The sequence below is a fragment of the Spea bombifrons genome, chromosome 2, assembly GCF_027358695.1.
Source record: "Spea bombifrons isolate aSpeBom1 chromosome 2, aSpeBom1.2.pri, whole genome shotgun sequence".
Lineage (NCBI taxonomy): Eukaryota > Metazoa > Chordata > Amphibia > Anura > Pelobatidae > Spea > Spea bombifrons.
This window is the reverse complement of record NC_071088.1, coordinates 75805044-75824436: the sequence shown is the minus strand read 5'-3', so window position 1 is coordinate 75824436 and position 19393 is coordinate 75805044. Positions and strand designations below refer to the sequence as shown.

Here is a 19393-nt window from a genome sequence, read left to right as displayed (position 1 = left end):
TCGTTTATCGAGCAGAGCTTCTGTCGGTTTCTGTGGCATCACTTTACCTGGTAGACACAGACCTGAGCAAGCAACGCAATGAAGCCACACAGCCCTGAAAGTCTGTTAACCCTGTAATATCTTTAGGAGACATACAGTTGTAGATCAGGTACAACCCAGATCACAAGACGTTCTCCCTCAGCTTCCATTTTCAATGTGTGAAACATCCTGCAATCTTCTAAAGCTATAGTGTGATTAATGTTTTTGATAAATTAAATCCCATGTCTTAAGCCTTTAAGCCTTTAAAGGAGTAATAGGAAAAGTTGGTGATGGGGAATCATCATAATGGAAAGCCACCTTAAGAATCACAAATGCCATGACACTCGTTCAGCCCGTAGGCCATGGGCTGTACTTCTCACCCCCTGAGTGTTGTGTGGGCAGGTTTCCCAATAGTTTTACATGCATTATTTTATGTTTTTTTTTTTTTTTTTTTATGATGGCTGCCTCCTATAGGTGCTGTTCCACATTTACTTGCGCTCTCCAGTATGTGAAGCGAATAAATCCTAAAGGGTCTGTCAGGTTATTCTTTTCCTGAAAGTTTAATCACATTAACACACACTTTTAAGAAGCTTTTGTATAACATGACAATTAAGTGTTCTTTTGAAAATCATGCCAAGTTTTATCTTGATTATTTTCTGTGAAGGGTTTATGCATTGAACAGAATTAGGAATGATGCTTGTTCTGCTGTATTTGGCTACAAAATTATTATATTTAATTAATTAAGCAGTGTAGGACTGCCATAAAACAAAGCTGTTTCAATAAATGGTGTGCTCGTGGCTTGAGCAGCAGTATGCACTTGTTATTGCTGCCTACAGTACAGCAATTAAGCCCTATAAAATAATGCTTCTCACAATGTATTCATATTCTATTATATCATGACAGTAAAACACTTCATGATTCTTATTCTCAGAAATCATTTCAAAGGCTGTTTCCTGTTATTTTATATTCATGATGGGGGAAAAAAAAAGTTGTATCAAAATAATTTAAAAAGGAACTTCCGTTTTTTTTTTATATTACTAGTATTGCATTAAAAATGAATTTTCAAAGGTCTCGTGCCATTACTTTATATAACATTCTAGTTCTAATTTTTATGTCATGTTTTCAGCTGGCTGCATATAAGTGGTGGGTTTCCTATATCTGTTCTACATAACCCCTCATCACACTACTGTACGGTAAACAAGAATGGGTTCAGCCTTAATCACCCAGACACTAATGAAAGCCTATAAAGAAAATGATTTCATAAGTGGACAGGCCCACTATGGTGTATGAGCAAGCAAAGTCTACACTGTGTGAGATAGGTCAGGGATCGCCCCTCGCTGAGGTCAAGGGACAAGTGCCTTGCCCGTCAGGCAAACAGCAGTAAATTAGGGCAATCTGACACAGGGTAACGTTTATTAGAAAGGTTGCAAAGACAAAAGAAATATAACAACACAGCAACAAAAGAAATAACTTGCCTGTCCGGCACTTACTATACAAGGGATGTCCCTCACTACCAGCTGGAGAGCTTCTCTCTGCCAACTTAACATATATGTCCAGCAACCTTTACTCGCATGTCTCTCCCACAGACAGCTCTCTGGCTGAGGACACAGAAAGCCTATCTGCCCTCCTGGCTTCCCTTTTATATCCGCCCTCTAATTCACCTAAATTAATCACCTAGCAGGTGGAAGACTCTGGTGTTACTTCACATAGGAAAGGAATCTAGGAGAAACATACCCCCCTTCCACCACCAATCCTACATGAATGTCACAACTGGTAGCCTCCAAGGTTAATAAACATAAATGAAGTTTAAGCAAAACTTAGGTGTTCTTTAATGCCAACTGTATACAGCACTTATGTTCAAAGAGCATATTTATTCCCTCCCCCCCTTTAATTTCACCATTAATTTTGTTTCTTTGGCTGCTGTAGTGACAGATGCAAAGCTACATTTATCATGTTATACCTGTAAGAATAAGTGTTTGGATACAAACAGGGCAAGCCATAAATCTACATGGTCAATATATTAAGCATGTCGGGGGGAGACACAGCAACAAAGAATCAACACACACCCAGCATAGACATACTGTGAATAGTATTTAACCCCTTAATGACAATTGGGGGTCTGGGCACGTCACCTGACAACGAAGGGTTAACGACAATTGATGTGCCAGGACCGTCATGACTTTAAACGGGTGCAGAAAGTAATTTACGTTCGCTTTCTGCACCCAAACGGTGTTGCTGTAATGCCTTGACATGGAGGCCGCCATACACTGTATGTACGCCCAACTTCAATGGTGCTGCTGAAATGCCTTGATCAAGAGGCATTCAGCAACACCAAACACTCACCCCAGGACGGGCTGCCACTGCGAGTGATTTGAGCCGCAAGATAGTGTTCGCCCTGTAAAAAAAAACCAAAACAAAACAAAGCTGGAAAAATTTACCAGAGGGTCTCCAGACCCTCTAGACAACTCTGGCTCCACTTGCAGGTTGAATACGGTACTGCATTCAACCATGCAAGTCAATGGAGCCCAGCTTTCTAATCAGTCTGATTAGTAAAAATAAATTAAAAAATAATAATAAGAAAAAAAATAGTAAAAAAAAAAACAGTAAAATGTAAAAATAATTTCCCCAAAAATGTAAAAAAATAATAAAATATATATTTAAAAAAAATATTTTTGTGAGCAAGTCCTAAAATTAGCACATTAGCTTAAAACAATTCTCGCATGGAAAGAGTTAAAATACTGGCATATTAAATGCCCATGGGGTGTCTACTTTCAAAAAATATATGATTTAATGGGGCAAACTGAATTGGCCGGGTTCAATAATGTCCCAATTAACACGGGGGGAGGATGGCCACACATCTAATTTCCAATTAGAGAAATGCACACGTCCCAAATGTGGCCTTTTAGTTCCCATGCACGTGGTGTATCACTGTACTCAGGAGATGTTGCTGAACATATATTGGGGTGTCGTGTGACAGTGGCATATACCAGGAGCTGTAAATTCATACATAAAGTAGGTGTGTGGGGAAAAATACACACAAAAACTACTGCAAACTTTGAAAACATGCTGGTGGTAAAATGTGTGCATGCAAAGAGTTAAAATACCAGCATCTGAAATACCCTGGGGTGTCTAGTTTTCAAAAATATATGGTTTTATTGGGCACACTGAAATAGCCGGGCTCAAAGATGTACCAAATAGGGCATGGGCTGTGGATCACCAAATGTCGAAGTTCAACATTGAAAAATGTGCATGCTCCAAATGTGGCCCTTCCCCCCCCCCCCAAACAGCCAGGCCAAACCATTCATGTGGGGTATCGCTGTACTCAGGAGATGTTGCTGAACACAGTGACATATACAAGGACCTGTTAATTCATACCTGAAGTAAAATGTGTGTGAAAAAAAAAAGACTACCACAAAGTTTGCCAAAGACTGGTGGTAGAATTAGTGCATGGAAAGAGTTAAAATACTAGCATTTGAAATACCCTGGGGTGTCTAGTTTTCAAAAATATATGATATGATTGTGTGAATGTAATGGTCATTTCAGCAGCACCCTAACATTTTGTATTTATTATAGTTTGTATATTTTTTACTTTTTCTACTGATTTGGTTTCCAAGAAGAAAAATGTACAAGAGAGCTGTAAAAACATTTTTAATAACAGTAATTAGTGGTACAATAGTTCAAATAGTTTAATGTATTCTCAATACATTTAACAGCTTTTCAATAGTACAGCCCCTGTTTTAACAAAATCTGTGAGATGTTGATTTGTTCTGGTGTATGATTTGTGAATTCACAGCTCATTGTCTGCCGTAGTTATGGAACGGGCACACGCTGCACCACCCCAACTGACAAAAGTATTTTGTTGTGTACCCTACCTTCTATATAGTCCTCTGTGTGTGTGTATATAATGCATATATGTATGTGTGTGTGTGTGTGTATATATATATATATAATAAAAAATTACATATATGCACATCCACATATGAAAACATTATGAATGTGCCTCCAGTGCAAAGCCCAGTTACCGGAAATACAGTCACCTGTTCAGTACTATTATTTAAAACACAACTTTGTCAGCACAAGAGTAAACATGGTTTTAGCATTCAACATTATGCTATTCACGGAATGAGGTTTAGTGACCACACTGGCATGCCTCTGTGTATACTATGGAGCTGCCTTAAACGCTTGTCTCCGAAAGCACCTTCTCAAAAAGGAAAACAATATTCTGTTACAACCTATCCAAGAAGCGGCTGTGTGTGCGCGCGCCAAGGAGTTCCCAAGTATACAGCTTCTGTGCTGGCATGTTCTGCGTGCTGTATGAGTAATACACCAATTAAAGAAACCATTCATCACCTGTCTTTTCACGCTGTACTGAGTACAACAGAGCTGAACAGCAAAGTTATTAAGGATCCCGCAAACCATACACATCATCTCCCTCATTAAACTGCTACAGTTCCAGCCCCCTGCCAAAATGAGGATGAAAATCAGCCAGATCTTATGTTTCTTTTACCTTCACATATGCTTACACATCCTTAACAATCTGTGGGCCCCAATATCCAACTAACAAAAATGACTTAACTTTAGCTGGTGTGCTGAAGGCTGTGGAAGTCCTGCAAGATATATAACAACCATGGCATCAGAGGTAGGTGATGTTCCTTTTACCGTGAAAAAAGTGCAGCTGCCTTTGTAGCGTTCTTATCCCTGACAGAATTTTCTGGAATGGCAGACTGGTTGAAAATAGACATCGATTTCTAATTATTACAATCACTGTTCCAAAGAAGGCGATTTAGTATGGCCTGCACATAAAAACCAACTTCATGCAACTTCAGCATTTTTTATACTTCAACTTCTATAAACATCTGCGAGCCTTTGAAGGCTGGGGACTTGTATAGAGGCTCTGGTTGTGTGAGAACATTTTTCACCTCCACTGATCAGATGGGTCCTGAGACAAACAGCTTTATGCTGGTCGCTACTGGTTTAAGAGATGTTAACGCATCCATTCGTGTGTTCATCCTACGTTCTCCATAGTTCCCGTCAAAACTACATCCTATTCCGCACATCAGTGTTTAACAGTTTACGATGTCTGTATAACCTCTGTAGGGATTTCATGCATTATCATGGAACCCGTGTTCTTCATCAGTGTTTAACAGTTTACGATGTCTGTATAACCTCTGTAGGGATTTCATGCATTATCATGGAACCCATGTTCTTCATCTTGGGCAATGTCTCCTTCTGCTGAGTTAGCATATTGAAAATGCCAGCGGCAGAACTCTATTAAAGTAATTGCTGCTCTGCTTGATGCATTTTTTTACATGATCCCAGTAAATGTAAGGTCATCACAGTATAATAATAGGATATCAATAACTGCCCATTAGAAATAAAGTTAACTGTATCCTTGCGAATAACAAAACTGAGTTTCACCTCAAATTAAATCATGATGTACCCTGCAGACATGGGCTTGAAAATACAATGATTTTTGTATCATGTGCGTTTCTTCTTGTATTACTTCTTGTACTTGAAACTAAATAAATTCCTCTGGTGCGGTGAATTTCCCCTTATACTGTAACCTTCAGTGTTACAGATTGCAGATACAAGGTCAGAAGAAAACAATGTTAAAATTCACACAAAATTCCTCAATAACAAAAATGGCTTTAAAAAAAAAAATTAGGGTTGCTTTGCTTTGTCTCCACTTTATCAAATGAATCCATACAAAATTGCGGTATACGAAAAAGTCAATGAAACTGTTGTTGTTGTTTTGTTAGTTTGCTGATAGCAGTGACAGTGTTTCTAGCACAATTTTCTTGCCAAACGTTTTTTTCCTTCTGGGACAGAACTGGTACAATAATCATTATTATGTCTTGACCCAAGACAATGAGGAAAAGGTTGATGATTTATAATTTTTTTCTAATGAAATGCTAGATTTTCAACATCTGACATAAGTCATTGATTTAAACTCTTAATCATTTCATTTAAATAAAAAATACTGAGGTTACCTTTACTCACAAAATAATGGTGATGCATGTGTGGCTGATTCTATGGGGGAAACAACCCATCTAGGACCACCATGGGATGCTTTAGAGATGGGCATTGGTGCAACATCAGCTGAAGGGTATTGAGAGCCTGCCTGCTTCTGCCTCGCACGCTTGTATTCTTCATGAGTCAGGAGGAGCACATACTGCGGTATTCCTCTGACATTTATTGGCAGAACTGACAGTCTGAAGGAATCTCATTTATTTTTTAAACACCTCATGTGAGTGATCTCAATTAATAGAACAGTTTAAAATCTCTGGCACCACCCATTTTGTGGTGATCAAAAATGAGTTGTATGTCTATTAAAAAAATTAAGGTCATTCCAAAAGAGTGATTCATTTCTCAGTTGTGATCATTGCTTAAAAAAACACCAGCTCTTCTGTACAGACCGCATAATTCATCTGATACTCAAGTCTAGTTGGGTGGGTAGGAACACACCCAATATGAGAAAAGATCAAGTTTGCAGAGAGTGGCAGAGTAGGGTCCAATACTGAATCCAGTTTAACTGGAATAGCAAACTTAATCTAGATGGACACCAAGCACATGACTGGTGGGATATGGCTTTCCTTTAAGTGGAATCCTGTTTCTTATGAAACGTGTATTACAAAACTAATAGATAAATTCAGGAAATTTGTAAATACAAAACACATAATGTATCTCTAAAACGTTACTCTGGAGCAAATGTATTAAAAAATATATATTTATGATGCTGGTAGATGTATACTATTATATTCACTCCACTAGTCCTCTCGCTGTTACTTTTACTAGACCCAGTCTCCTGTAAGTAGGAATTGTCAACCCAAACGGATGTGCTAGGCCCGTGTTCCACAACCCAAGAGTTTCATCTCCCAAAACAAGGAGCGTTATCTGTCTTTTCTCAGTGGAGAATTTGTATAAAGTCTTAAGGCTTTCCTGCATATGAGCCAGAACCAGTATATCTGTGGCGCCAGCATAGTGGCATTAATAACATTGCAGTGCACGGGGATGTTTAAAGGCACTTTGTAGAGCGGGATCCCGTACTGCTTTCCATAAGCGCTGTACATGAATGGGAAAAGGAGGATGCGGCACATGAAGAAGGTGAGGAGCACAAATGCACCGTTCACTTTATGCAAGAGGGAGTTTTGCAAATTCAGCTGTAAAAAAAGAAGGAAATAATTAGCAGAGGAACACTTAAAACTTACCAAAAACAGGCATTTACTGATATGCGAGAAGTCCATGTTGCACATTTTCATGCTAATAAAGTAAGTCACTTCTACATACAGGCTATTATTGTTATATATTTTGTACAGAAATGTGGCGATAAAATAATACTCCATTAATTCTCCAATTTAGTAAATTAATTCAGTCTAGAGGGCTTCTTAAACCCCATGTACATTATATATACACGGAAGGCTGTCTTTAAATCTCAGACATTTATGTTATGCATTTATATAATCATAAATATTAAAAGACACACATCACTGCAGAAAAAATGTTACAGCTTTCAATTGTTTTTTTTTTTTTCTGTTGCCGTGACCATCCTAAACAGTATTGACATGATCATCACTAACACCGGCTCTAAACTGTATCAGGCACATTTATAAGTATGCTGCCTGTACTCAGCTCTTGCCCAGGCACCCCACTCCAGGAATCACTTCCTACTCACATTGACAGGAAGTGGCTCCTAGGTCACACACTGACACATACAGGTCAGCCAGGTCCAAACAATGGGATACTGTGTCTAGGGCCCTGGGGTGTTTGGGTCCTGGAGAGCTGCCCCCTTTGTTCTGTAGTAAAGACAGCTCAGCCTACACCTTTTCCTGGAGGAAGCTCAGTTCAGCGATATACTCCGCAGTAGAGCCCTTCGTGGGGCTGCTTTTGTAATCCCGCTCCCGCTGATTTTTTTGTCCAATCCCGCTCGTTCCCACAATGTGGGTGTTCCACTCCCGCAACGTGTGTGCCCAATCCCACCCACTCCCGCAACATGTGTGTCCAAACCCGCCCGCTCCCGCCACATATGTGGTCAATCACGCCCACCTCCTTACCTGAACTGCAGATTTCCTGCGCAGTCCCACAAGGCTGCCTTCGTGTTGCTCCCTCACAGCGTCTCTTCTCTTGTTCCGCCCAGGAACACAGCGGAGGCACGGGAAGTGACGTCACATCATGTGACTCTGCTGTGTTCCTGAGCAGAGCAAGAGAAGAGACACTGTGAGGGAGCAACACGACGGCAGCCTTGCGGGACTGCTCGGGATTACCGGGGCCCGCAGGTACAGTGTCTAACAGCTCGCAACCGCAAATTTTTTGTCGGGACCCGCATCCCAATGCAGTCCTCTACTCCGCAGTACTCGACATGCTACTCCGCAGTACTCGGTGATATACACCACAGTACTCGTGTGGTACTCCGCATGGTACTCAGCAGTACTCAGGGGTGTACTCCCCAGTGTGCAAGGGAGTAGTCCGCAGATATGTCAGCAAAATCATATATTGGCAAAGAATGAATGAAGAAACAATGTAAGTTGTGTTTATATTTCAATGGAAATTAAAACAAAAACAAAAACAGGCTCAACTGGGCCCTTAATATGAAAGCAACACCCCCCCCGTCCCCATCACCTCAAAACAAGTTTTCTTTTTTTTTTTCTTTCATTATAATAGTAGCCAATTCTGTATCATCTACGATAAACAATTCCGTAACATTCCGTAATGTTTACTCAAATAATCCTGAGGTTTAATACCAGTCAGGAGACTGCGGAGGTTATAAACAAGAGAATTAATGTCAACATTTATGTTTGAACGAGTTGATTTAAGAAGCACACAGAATCTTCACTCTGTTGTGAGAACGGGTGTGTTTTAAAGGAGCGGTCATTACATTTATTTATTCTTTTTTTAACAAGTAACATATTTTCCTATGTACACACTCAGAAAATGAAATCATTTACTTTGATGTCAGTAACATCTGAAATGTATCATTGTAAAAAAATTGATAGCATGGACACCCTACTAGGGGCCGAATGAATTGGAAACATGTAAAAGCCTGTGCTAAAGCATGCGTAGATGCCTGCTGGTTTTTAAAGCACCACCGCAGGTCCATTTTTAAAATGCCAACCCATATTTGATAAGCTTTGCCTGGAAATATAATTTTATTCTGCCATTACGGAGTTGAACATAAAATCGGAGCTAGCGCTGTGTCACGGTACTTACTAATATATGTAAATATTATCTTATATTGAAAATGTTTTTCTTTTGATATTCTAATGTTTTGATGTGAATAAAACATTTCAGTCCAAATTGCTTTTATAATAGAACAGCAAACACTCAGGTTGCGTTCTCTCCCTTCAACCACTGAGCTTGCTTCATGTTCAGAAAACACTTCTGGTTTTCATTGTGGCTAATGACAAACTATAGAGATGATCTCTGAGTATAGCCTGGATGGGCATCTGCTAGACAAGTAAGAAAGAAGTTTTGATCAGGTTTGCTAAAATGCCATGACAGCGAAGAAAACACTAAACTGCAACTTAAGGGCAACTTAAAAATTCACTAAAGCCAACTCGTATTTACATTCACACACACACAAGAAAACATTTGCAACTAGCAAAGACTCGACTATAGGTGTCAAGTTGATGCCGTTTGGGAAAAAGGAAGCAACTTGCAGATTCATTAACCTTCATTCCAATTCATAAGTCTCACCTTATCCCAGGGGTTGCAAGGTGACTTGTGAGTCCACCCTCCCTCCCGTGCGCAGCCATAATAAATGAAACAAAAATAAAACTCCAGGACCACTATTAACTGTGATGTTGCCCCTCTCTTTCTCCCATCCTCTGTGCAGTAGGGCACAGGATAATAAAATCAACTGGCTCCCCCTAATGCTCAGGGAGTACATCCCTGAGATAATGATGTTATTATTACATTTTATTTATAGAGCATCAACAGATTCCATAGTGCTATTACAATAGCTTGTGCACAGGGCTCTCTCCACCTAATGTATCGGTTTGTCTTAGTCTGTCAATTCTCGTCTTGTCATACCCCTTGAATATATGTATTGTATTAAGCGCTGCGTAAACTGTTGACGCTATTTAAATAAAAGATAATAATAATAATAGAGGGATGGTGAAAATAAATATATAATAAAGTTTTATAAACAGTCATTTGTATTTAACTTAAGACATTGCCTCCAGCATCACTGATTGTGCTTTAATAGGGAACATTATGTAGTACAGATAAATGCCTTCCCTTTGCTGATGTTGACACCCCAGACTGCATAACAGGTGTACATGCTGGTGGAACAAGCCGGGTTCTGCTACACTCATTGTCTAATGCCACTGCAGAGGGTCAATGCGCTTGGGGCATGTGCGATTTTAAAAGGCTGATATGGCCAGCGTCCCCTGAAAAGCTTTCCTAACCCATCTGAGTTAAGGCACATCAGTCGCACTCTTCATAATTTGGCCCTGATTAAAAGTGAAATAAGGTCACCCTGTTACGGGTGCCATTATGGGATTCATTCTCTACTCTGTCAGACTTAACTTTTACGACGGCAAGTTTGCCAGAATTGGCAAAATGATGCAAGTTAAGTTGGTGCGTTAAACTTTATTGTTTCAAAATAATCCAAATAAATCTAGAAATATATCATTTTTAAAGGACAATGAATCAGAGTTAGCTAAAAAAATCCAAATGAACATTTATGATCCTGATTCTCACAAAAACATACCTGTATTAGAACTTTACCAAGCGACACAAATGGAGTACTCATTTCTGCTATAAACAGGCAACCCACAAAGAAATCTCCTTTATCTTGTCTTAAAAACTGCAAAATAAAAGTTAAAAAAATACTTAGATTGGCATATTTATTCTGCTAAATATTGGAAACTTGAGAAAAAGGTTAATTATGTCAATTGTGTCCCTTAATTCCTAATGTTAACCCTAATATCCCTTAGCCTTTCTATTGTCCATGGCATTTAACTAAAATTCCACCCTCTTTATTATTTCTAAATTCCTTGATACAGTTGAAATATCTTATTTAACCACTGTATCCTAAATAAAGAACCAACACAACCGAGTTTTTGGAAAGCAAATCTTACCAGCCCGATAGGCACAAGAATAGTAAGAATCACAGTATGATGGACCAGCATGAGAAAATCCTTCTGTATAAAACTGTTCATTGCTCTAGAAAAGTGTTCTTTCCCATTTAAGATCCGCTGCTCCCGACATTTGTACCAGTGCCGCACATACATGACATATGTGTCATATACCATATATGGGATAATGAACCATATGTACCATGTGGCAAGCCAGTGCCTGTGGAGAGAGATGCCGCATTAGTATTTTCATATTCACTGCTCATTAGCTGAGTTAAGCTCATGCTGTTGGAGACATCGCATCACACTGCTATGTTAGGAATGACGTAGACACTCTTATAATGATAAATATATGTAATAAAGTGTTGCACAAAACAGACACAAGTGATAATAAAAAATATATAATAATATACTTAGCAACGTATGTTTCCACAATTTTCAGACATGTAAAATGATAAACAAGTCTCCACATTCTTGACCCATATTTATTTTTATAGCACTGCCTAATGGGTTCAGCGTCAAACAGTGAATGAAGCAAATCCATATGGGCAAAACTGTTCTAAGCCAGACACATATGTGTAGAATGAGTTAGGGAGCCAAGCAGACGTGTGGGGATTCTGTCTCCTTTAAAAATAATGAAACATAGACATGTGGTATTAAGTGGTTCCCAGTGTGCACTGGGGTCACACAGATGCCTATGCGTCCCAACAGCCGCCCGCCTAAAGCAGGACCGAAGCTGACTGCAGTGGAGTTTGCACGCTGTGAGAGTAAACTCTCTGTTCCCGCACAGCTTCCTGCTTCCCCTGTGCGGGAAAACAGAGATTCCTCACACAGTGTGCGGGCGACCGTCTGGCTGCATAGACATCAACGAAGACCCAGTGTTTTTGCCGGCCAGCCTCTGGACCAGTGAGATCTGCAGAAATGGGCAGAAATGGGACAGGCAAGCTGTTAAGGGGCAGAGGTGACACAGGCAGGCAGTACCAGGGGCAGCGGTTGCACAGGCAGGCAGTTTAAGGGGCACAGATTGCACAGGCAGGCAGTTTAAGGGGCACAGATTGCACAGACAAGCTGTTTCAGGGGCAGAGGTGGCACAGGCATGCAGTTTAAGAGGGAGAGATGGTACAGGCAGGCTGCTTAGGGGCAGATATGACACAGGCAGGCTGTTTCCGGGCAGAAATGTCACAGGCAGGCTGTTTAAAGAAATTGGGAGGTTAATGGTGTCATGTCACATTAGATAGAATCAACATTTTATTGGGGTGGTATCTTTACTTTGAAAGTTATAACTTTTGTTTTAATGACAGTTTCTAGGTTAAAATTTGTTGGGTATACAGCAAGCACACACATGCCAGGTAATGGTTCGTTAAACTCACCTTTCGAACTTCACATCCTTACAAGATGTGATTATAATAAACCCAGATGAAGCAGCTAAGATGCCTTGTATTGAGGAGACTATCCTGAAAAAATAAGCATGTTGTTAAGAAACTGTACAGCATAGGAAGATGCGATGTTACTACACAGAAATAGCTAACAGTAAAGAACTACATGTCATTGGCTTAAAGTTTACTGTGGAAGCTGTGGTTCACCAAAAGCCGACAAGCGGGTCATCAATGACTTGATATAATACCCAATCACTTAAACCTGAAATACCTCATCAGATACTTCCACAGAGACAGTAATGTGAAGTTATTTACTACTTGTTATGTCTACCCATTGTACAGCAGTACAGAATAGGATGGTGCTATATAAAACAATACATAATAACAATAGATCATGAGTGGCAGAAAGTCTATAGAACAAACTCTTTATAATTGGTTTTTTGCTCATTACTACTTGTCCTCTGGGAGTCTATTAAAACATTTCAAGTACTATTCAATGTTTGCTTACAACTTGACCTTAGAATAAATGCACCCGTTGTACCTCTTATCATCACTGTAACAATAGTCCCAACATAAATGAAGTGATACGGATCAAGGAGTACTGATTCAAGTGCTGGGTTTCCCATTACTCACTGAGACACAGGAATAATGGGTCAAACAGACTATATATTAGGGCTGAAAGTAATGACGATTTTCATAATCGATTAGTTGGCCGATTATTTTTAAATTAAATTAATTTAATTTTTTGATTATTCAGGTAAAAAAACTTTACATAAAATTTACATTAACGTGTCATTGTACTCACACAACGCTTTTATCTCTATCACAATGGCATTTCTCTATTCACCTTCCTATTTTACTGACAAAATAATACAAGCTATATTTTAAAGGTACAAGAATCCAAACACAATATTTATCAAACTAGGTTTTGATACCTAAAAAAGTTTTACTAGTAAATATTAATTCACATGTAAACTATTTTTTCATATTTAATAAAAACTATAATTGAGAAAAATGCATTTCTTGTTTTTATTTCCCTTTATTTGCCAACCTGCCACCCCAATTATGCACATCTAACCCCAGGCTTGCCACTCGCCCCCTGATATGCCTTATACCCCCTATATGCCACTGTGCCCCAAGATATGCCAATCCCCCCCTCCATCTTGGAGGGGTACTTTTCAGAGCATGTTATCTGAAAAAAAACACATCTTACATTTGAATAAATTGATTCAACTATCCGATAATAAATATAATTGACAACAATTTTCATTATCGATTATTATTGATTTTATTGATTAGTTGTTGCAGCCCTACTATATATATATATATATATATATATATATATATATATATATATACACAAAAAAGCTCTTGTCGTGTTCTAACAACATACTATGGTAGACTGTAGACAAATGAATTAGGATGGTCTGTGTCGGGTTGGCAATTATTAGTGAACTATGACTCTGATAATTCTGTGCCAGCCATGAGTAACCGCATAGATTAAAGCCCTATCTAAACCGCTGTAAGGGAGACTTACAGTTTGCTTAGGAACTGACGGTTAAGAATAAGACATTTAATCTAGATTAGGTTAGTATGGTTTGGTAGCTGCGTCAGCTACATGTGATCTCCGGAATGGCTTCTTTATCACGTTAGGCGACAAAAAAAAAAGATTTCAAGATCAGAGAATTTATCGGCCGGCCAAGTAATTCAGTTTTTGTAACAAATAAAGCCCATCGTCTATTATTTACACTTACAGAGTCAAACTAGTTTTATAAAAACAAAGTTTAATAAAACAGGAAAATTCACATGTAATCAAACAATAATGTTTATATTTGTTAGTATTGTTTAAAAGGGATTCTAGCAGGACATTTGGTCGCAGCAGGAGCATATTTGTCCTGGCTGCAAATACGGTATTATAAATACAAGAGTGAGAAAAAATAAACCCTTCTCTATTCTACCACAATATATAATATATATATATATTATATATATATATATATATTATATATATATATATATATATATATATATATATACACCGTATTTGCTCGATTATAAGACGACCCTGATTATAAGACAACCCCCCAAATCTGAATATTGATTTAGGAAAAAAAGAAAAAGCCTGAATATAAGACGACCCTATAGGAAAAAAGTTTTACCAGTAAATGTTAATTCATCTAAACTATTTTTTTTAATAAAAGCTATGATTGAGAAAAATATTTTGGTTTTATTTCCTTCTATTTTCCAACCTGCCCCCCCAGTTATGCACATCTGGCCCAGAAATGCCTTATACCCCCTATATGCCACTATGCCCCATGATATGCCTTTTAACCCTCTAAATGCCACTGTGCCCCGTGATATGCCTTTTAACCCTATGTGCCACTGTGCCCCATGATTTGCCTTTTAACCCTATATGCCACTCTGGCATTAAGGGGGTTAAAAGGCATATTATGGGGCAGAGTGGCATATAGGGAGGTTTAAGGTATTTCAGGAGGCAGAGTGGCGTATAGAGCATTAAAAATGCATTTCTGGAGGCAGAGTGGCATTAAGGGGGTTAAAAGGCATTTCATAGAACACTCTGCCTAAAGAAATGCCTTATGCCCCCCATTTAACACTCCCCTGCCCCCCCCAAACTTACCGGTGCTTCTGACTCCCCTGTCATGCAGCCGGGGCAGCGTAGACAATTTACGCAGCAGCCGGAAGGAGGTGTGGCTAGCAGCGGGGGTTGTCTGCGTCCATCGCGCAGACCTTCCCCGACTGTCAGAGAGAATTCACTCAGAAGCACCGTTAAGTGGGGCGGGGGGGGGGGAGACAGGAGGATCCAGGTCCCCTGCAGCTGCGGGGGATCTGGATCTTAGTCGTCTCATAGTCAGACCTATTTGAGGTCTGATTATAAGACAACCCCGATTATAAGACGAGGGGTATTTTTCAGTGCATTTGCTGGAAAAAACCTCTTCTTATAATCGAGCAAATACGGTATATATATATATATATATATATGTATATATATATATTAACATTTTTCATTAAGCAGCCAATGATACAATAGGGGGTGTTGCACTACAGATCTGGAGCTGCAGCTTCTCCTAAAGGAAATGTATTTTTATTAATTTTTGTATCAGGTTGAATAATGCTTATTAAAGTATTTAAACGTGTAAAATGGATTTGTTGTTGGTAAAGCTGTTTGGGATACTGTATAGTCTCTTCACGTGGACATCCTGCAACCAAGCAGAGCTTCACGCTTCACCAACTGTAAAGGACACTGGCTTCTCAAATGAACCGAACACCTCCAAAAAGCAACACGTTTACAATTGTGTTTGGAGCTAAAAGCTTGTGTTAGTTACACATCAATTGGACCTCTTTCTGTGTATTATATGAACCAGACAACTTCATTTAGTGGATTGCCAACAGAAAGCTGTCTCTCTCGCTCCAAGTACAACGCGAGTTTTCATTTAAAGACTGAAGCTCTCCACGGGTTCGCTGCTGTGGAATTTCACACGGTGGCACAAAGTCACTTAAGCAAGAGGCGGCCAAGCTCCCGGCCATGGAAAGCCTGATAAAAAGCCCACACGTTCATGTCATCTGGGGTGACCTGTCATCAGACACGACAGGCACACTTACATGCTTAACCGATCAAAATACTATCGTTATTATCCATTATTACACCTCAGATATGGGACCATATCAGAAGAGGATGTCCTCAAGGAGGGGTCGCAAATAATCAAGTCTATAATATATTATACTATTGTATTTTTATCTGATTATATATATATATATTTGTAATTTTGTTTATTTTGCACACTTACAATTTTTTAGGTAAATACAAGGACATGGAATATTATTTATAACTGATTCAGGTCCAAACTTTCAGGGACAGCATATCAATTCAGTAAGCAGAGGCTTTCAATTGGTTACACTGCAAGGCAAAACGCGTCGGGCTTTTCAAACTTTGCACCAGAATCACTAGTTACGCCCCTATAGTTTCCAATGTTGTACATTATTATATGTGTGCCTGGGCGATGTATAGAATATATTTAGTAAATATTACCTCCACGTGCTGTATAACACTATAATGGCTATATTAACTCTTAACTAGCCCACAGTCATGACATCAGAACAGGGAAGTCATACTATGTTTTTATTTGGTAATAGTCTAGAACTCATGTTAGTCTTAAAACCATAACGGAAAACAGTATTTATAGCGTAGCTTTTGTATTATTTCATAATGCTAGTTACAAATACCAAGCCTTTGTCCTACTGCATTGTCGCAAACAATAGAATGTCTGGGTCTTTAAAAGTCACCACAGGGGCCACACTTGAAGGTGAAATTTAACTTAACAAGGACATCAGAAGCTATTTACCAAAGCAGTAAATGTACTTAAGCATGGAGTCTTATCACCGCAGCAACCATTCATTCATTCGGGGTGATAAGACAACTTTACAGATTGTGCCAGAATGACTTTTTGTACATAACCCACAGTGTATTTAACAAAATCACATCAACACGGCCAGCACGTCACGCACATGAATGTATTAATCCGGATGAGCATTGCATCTGATATTCATAACTCCCATGACTGCCAGACAGGGCAAGACGCTCATCATGATAAATGCAGCCATGTGCGTGGCATGATTTTCATTATGTGCAATGTGTTCGGGATGAACGTTGCATTATGGCACGCGTGACAAATGTCAAGTCACCGCTGATGGGTGAATGACATAAGGGCAAGTTTTAACATATGTTACATGTGACATTCCAACACTGCCTTGTGTGTGACTCCCAAGCGTGTATTCTTACACACCTGCATGAATGCCAAACACAACAAGCGTGTGCGTGATGTGCAGTTGGAACATACCCGTGTCAGGCTATAATTGGTGGGTGCAGCATGAATGCTGGTATTAACTTTGTCACAAGTAAGGCACCCACACTGGTATTTCTCAAGGATATGATTGTTTAGATTGTAAGCTCATAAGCCTGGTGTGTGAATGTATATTTGTTATGTTAACCACCCCATCTTTATATTGTACAGCGCTGCAATCTATTAATTAACGCTCAATAAATAATCTAGTAATAATGTAATAATATTCAGAGCCGTGTCACACAAGCCAGGTCTGGCACTGCTACACGTGTGTCACAGAGAGTGAGTGAGTGAGAGAGTGTGAGAGAGATAGTGATACATAGATGCCCTCCTCCATACGGAGATGCCAGCTGAGTACACCGCACAGCACACTGTTGATACATATGTCCAGCAACCTGTGCTTCCCCGCTGGGCCCAGCATCAGTGCTATGTGCCCAGTGCATACATGCACACAACCTCTCCAGATGCCTACATCCCATCCTACATGTGTTACCTGGCGCTGATGAGCGAGCACTCCGCCTCGGTCCATTCCGGGCGGGCCCGGCGAGCGCAGCGGCTGCACAGGACGTAGAGCCCAGGGAAGAAGAGCGATCCGGCAACCAGGACGTGCCACATCGCGCCCGCAGCCACAGCAACTCCGGCAAGAGCCGAGCGGACTAGCTGCCAGCGCCCGGCCACACCCACACCCAACGTCACCGCCCGCTTGGACACGCCCATCGGTGTGGCACTCCCCGCCCACACCGCTGTAGAACCGGAGGCTGCACGCTGACCACGCCCCCTGGTGGGCGTCACCGCCTCTAAGTTATCGCCTAGTGAAGGATGCTGCCAGCAAGGGACCGGTGATGTCATGTCATCCGTCAAAGCCAATGGCAAGCTCTGGGGCTGGACGTTCGCAGCATCGCTCAAGATGTAACAGCAGTGAGTTTCTGTAAGCTAAGGAAAGCTAAGGCTAAAATGTAAAGAAGCGCAGACAGGAGTGCTTTCCTGCCACTGATGCTGACTTTGATCGGCAAACGCTCCGCAAGTGCTTTGTTTTTTCTGTTATAAATATTAGAAGTCAATTATCTTTTTCCTTTCTCATCTCCCACTCTGATTATCGTAGCCCTAATAGGCTTATGGCTTAAGCGCTAGCATGCCAGCCACACCCATGTAATATGTTACTATATTTTCAAGCAGGGTAGTCAGTGACGGGTCAATGGAAAAGTAGCCATGAATGTATCAATGTAGCTACAGAATGATACTTTATACTTGCGTCACTCGTCTATTTCTTCATGCTTTAATTCATGTTAATATGAAAATATAACTCGTTTTACTTCGAGCTTTATTAAATAAATCTTGCAGTACAGAAATAAACTTAAACCCTTATTGCAGTGTTGAACTGTCATAACTGTCAGAACTCAGCGTGTATTTTAAATGGTTTATCCCTGAAAGAAACAACCAATTAGAAGGATTTAGTAATAATTGTAGACAACAGACTTGGCAACAGTGTGCAATGCCAGTCAGCAGCTGCAAAGGCCAATAAAATATCGTCATGTACTGTATAAAATGGGGTATTGATTCACAGAAGGAGGTTAACATCTTAAAAAGGACATTGTGGAACTAGGGGATTGGAAGATACTAGTTATGAAGAGAGACATTTATATATATGCTAGAAAAATGGCATCTTACATGGGATATAATGAATTGTGTAAGTATGTGCAGGGCCAATTTAAAGACCTCTCCCGTGAATGGAAATGTACGAAGAACAAGAGGTCACCCTCGAGACTGGAAGAGCGGAGATCTCATACACAACAAAGGAAGGGATTCTTTACAGTAAAGGAAATAAAGGTATGGAATTCAGTGCCAAGAGAGGTAGTGCTATCAAATACAATGGACGTCTTCATAAATGATATGGATATTTTTTTAGAAAAGCATAATGTACAGGACTATAAATAATAGAATAAACTTTAATATGTTAAAGCGTCTTCATCCAAGGAGAAGTCTGATTGCCTTTCAGAGTCCAGAAGGAATTTTCCCTCTGAATAGCTGAATTAGGGTTTTTTGCCTTCTTTTGGATCACCAACAG

General features: G+C 39.8%; 1 protein-coding gene across 1 annotated transcript; it reads right to left on the bottom strand.

The window, feature by feature from the left end:
* Window positions 1-6566: 6566 nt before the first annotated feature.
* On the bottom strand, window positions 6567-17987 carry TLCD3A (TLC domain containing 3A). Its single transcript, XM_053454853.1, has 5 exons — window positions 17822-17987; window positions 12464-12547; window positions 11097-11313; window positions 10727-10822; window positions 6567-7178 (listed from the first exon to the last, which is right to left on the bottom strand). The coding sequence occupies exons 1-5, from the start codon at window positions 17941-17943 to the stop codon at window positions 6909-6911; spliced, it is 789 nt and encodes a 262-aa protein (XP_053310828.1). The 5' UTR covers window positions 17944-17987; the 3' UTR covers window positions 6567-6908.
* Window positions 17988-19393: the final 1406 nt, after the last annotated feature.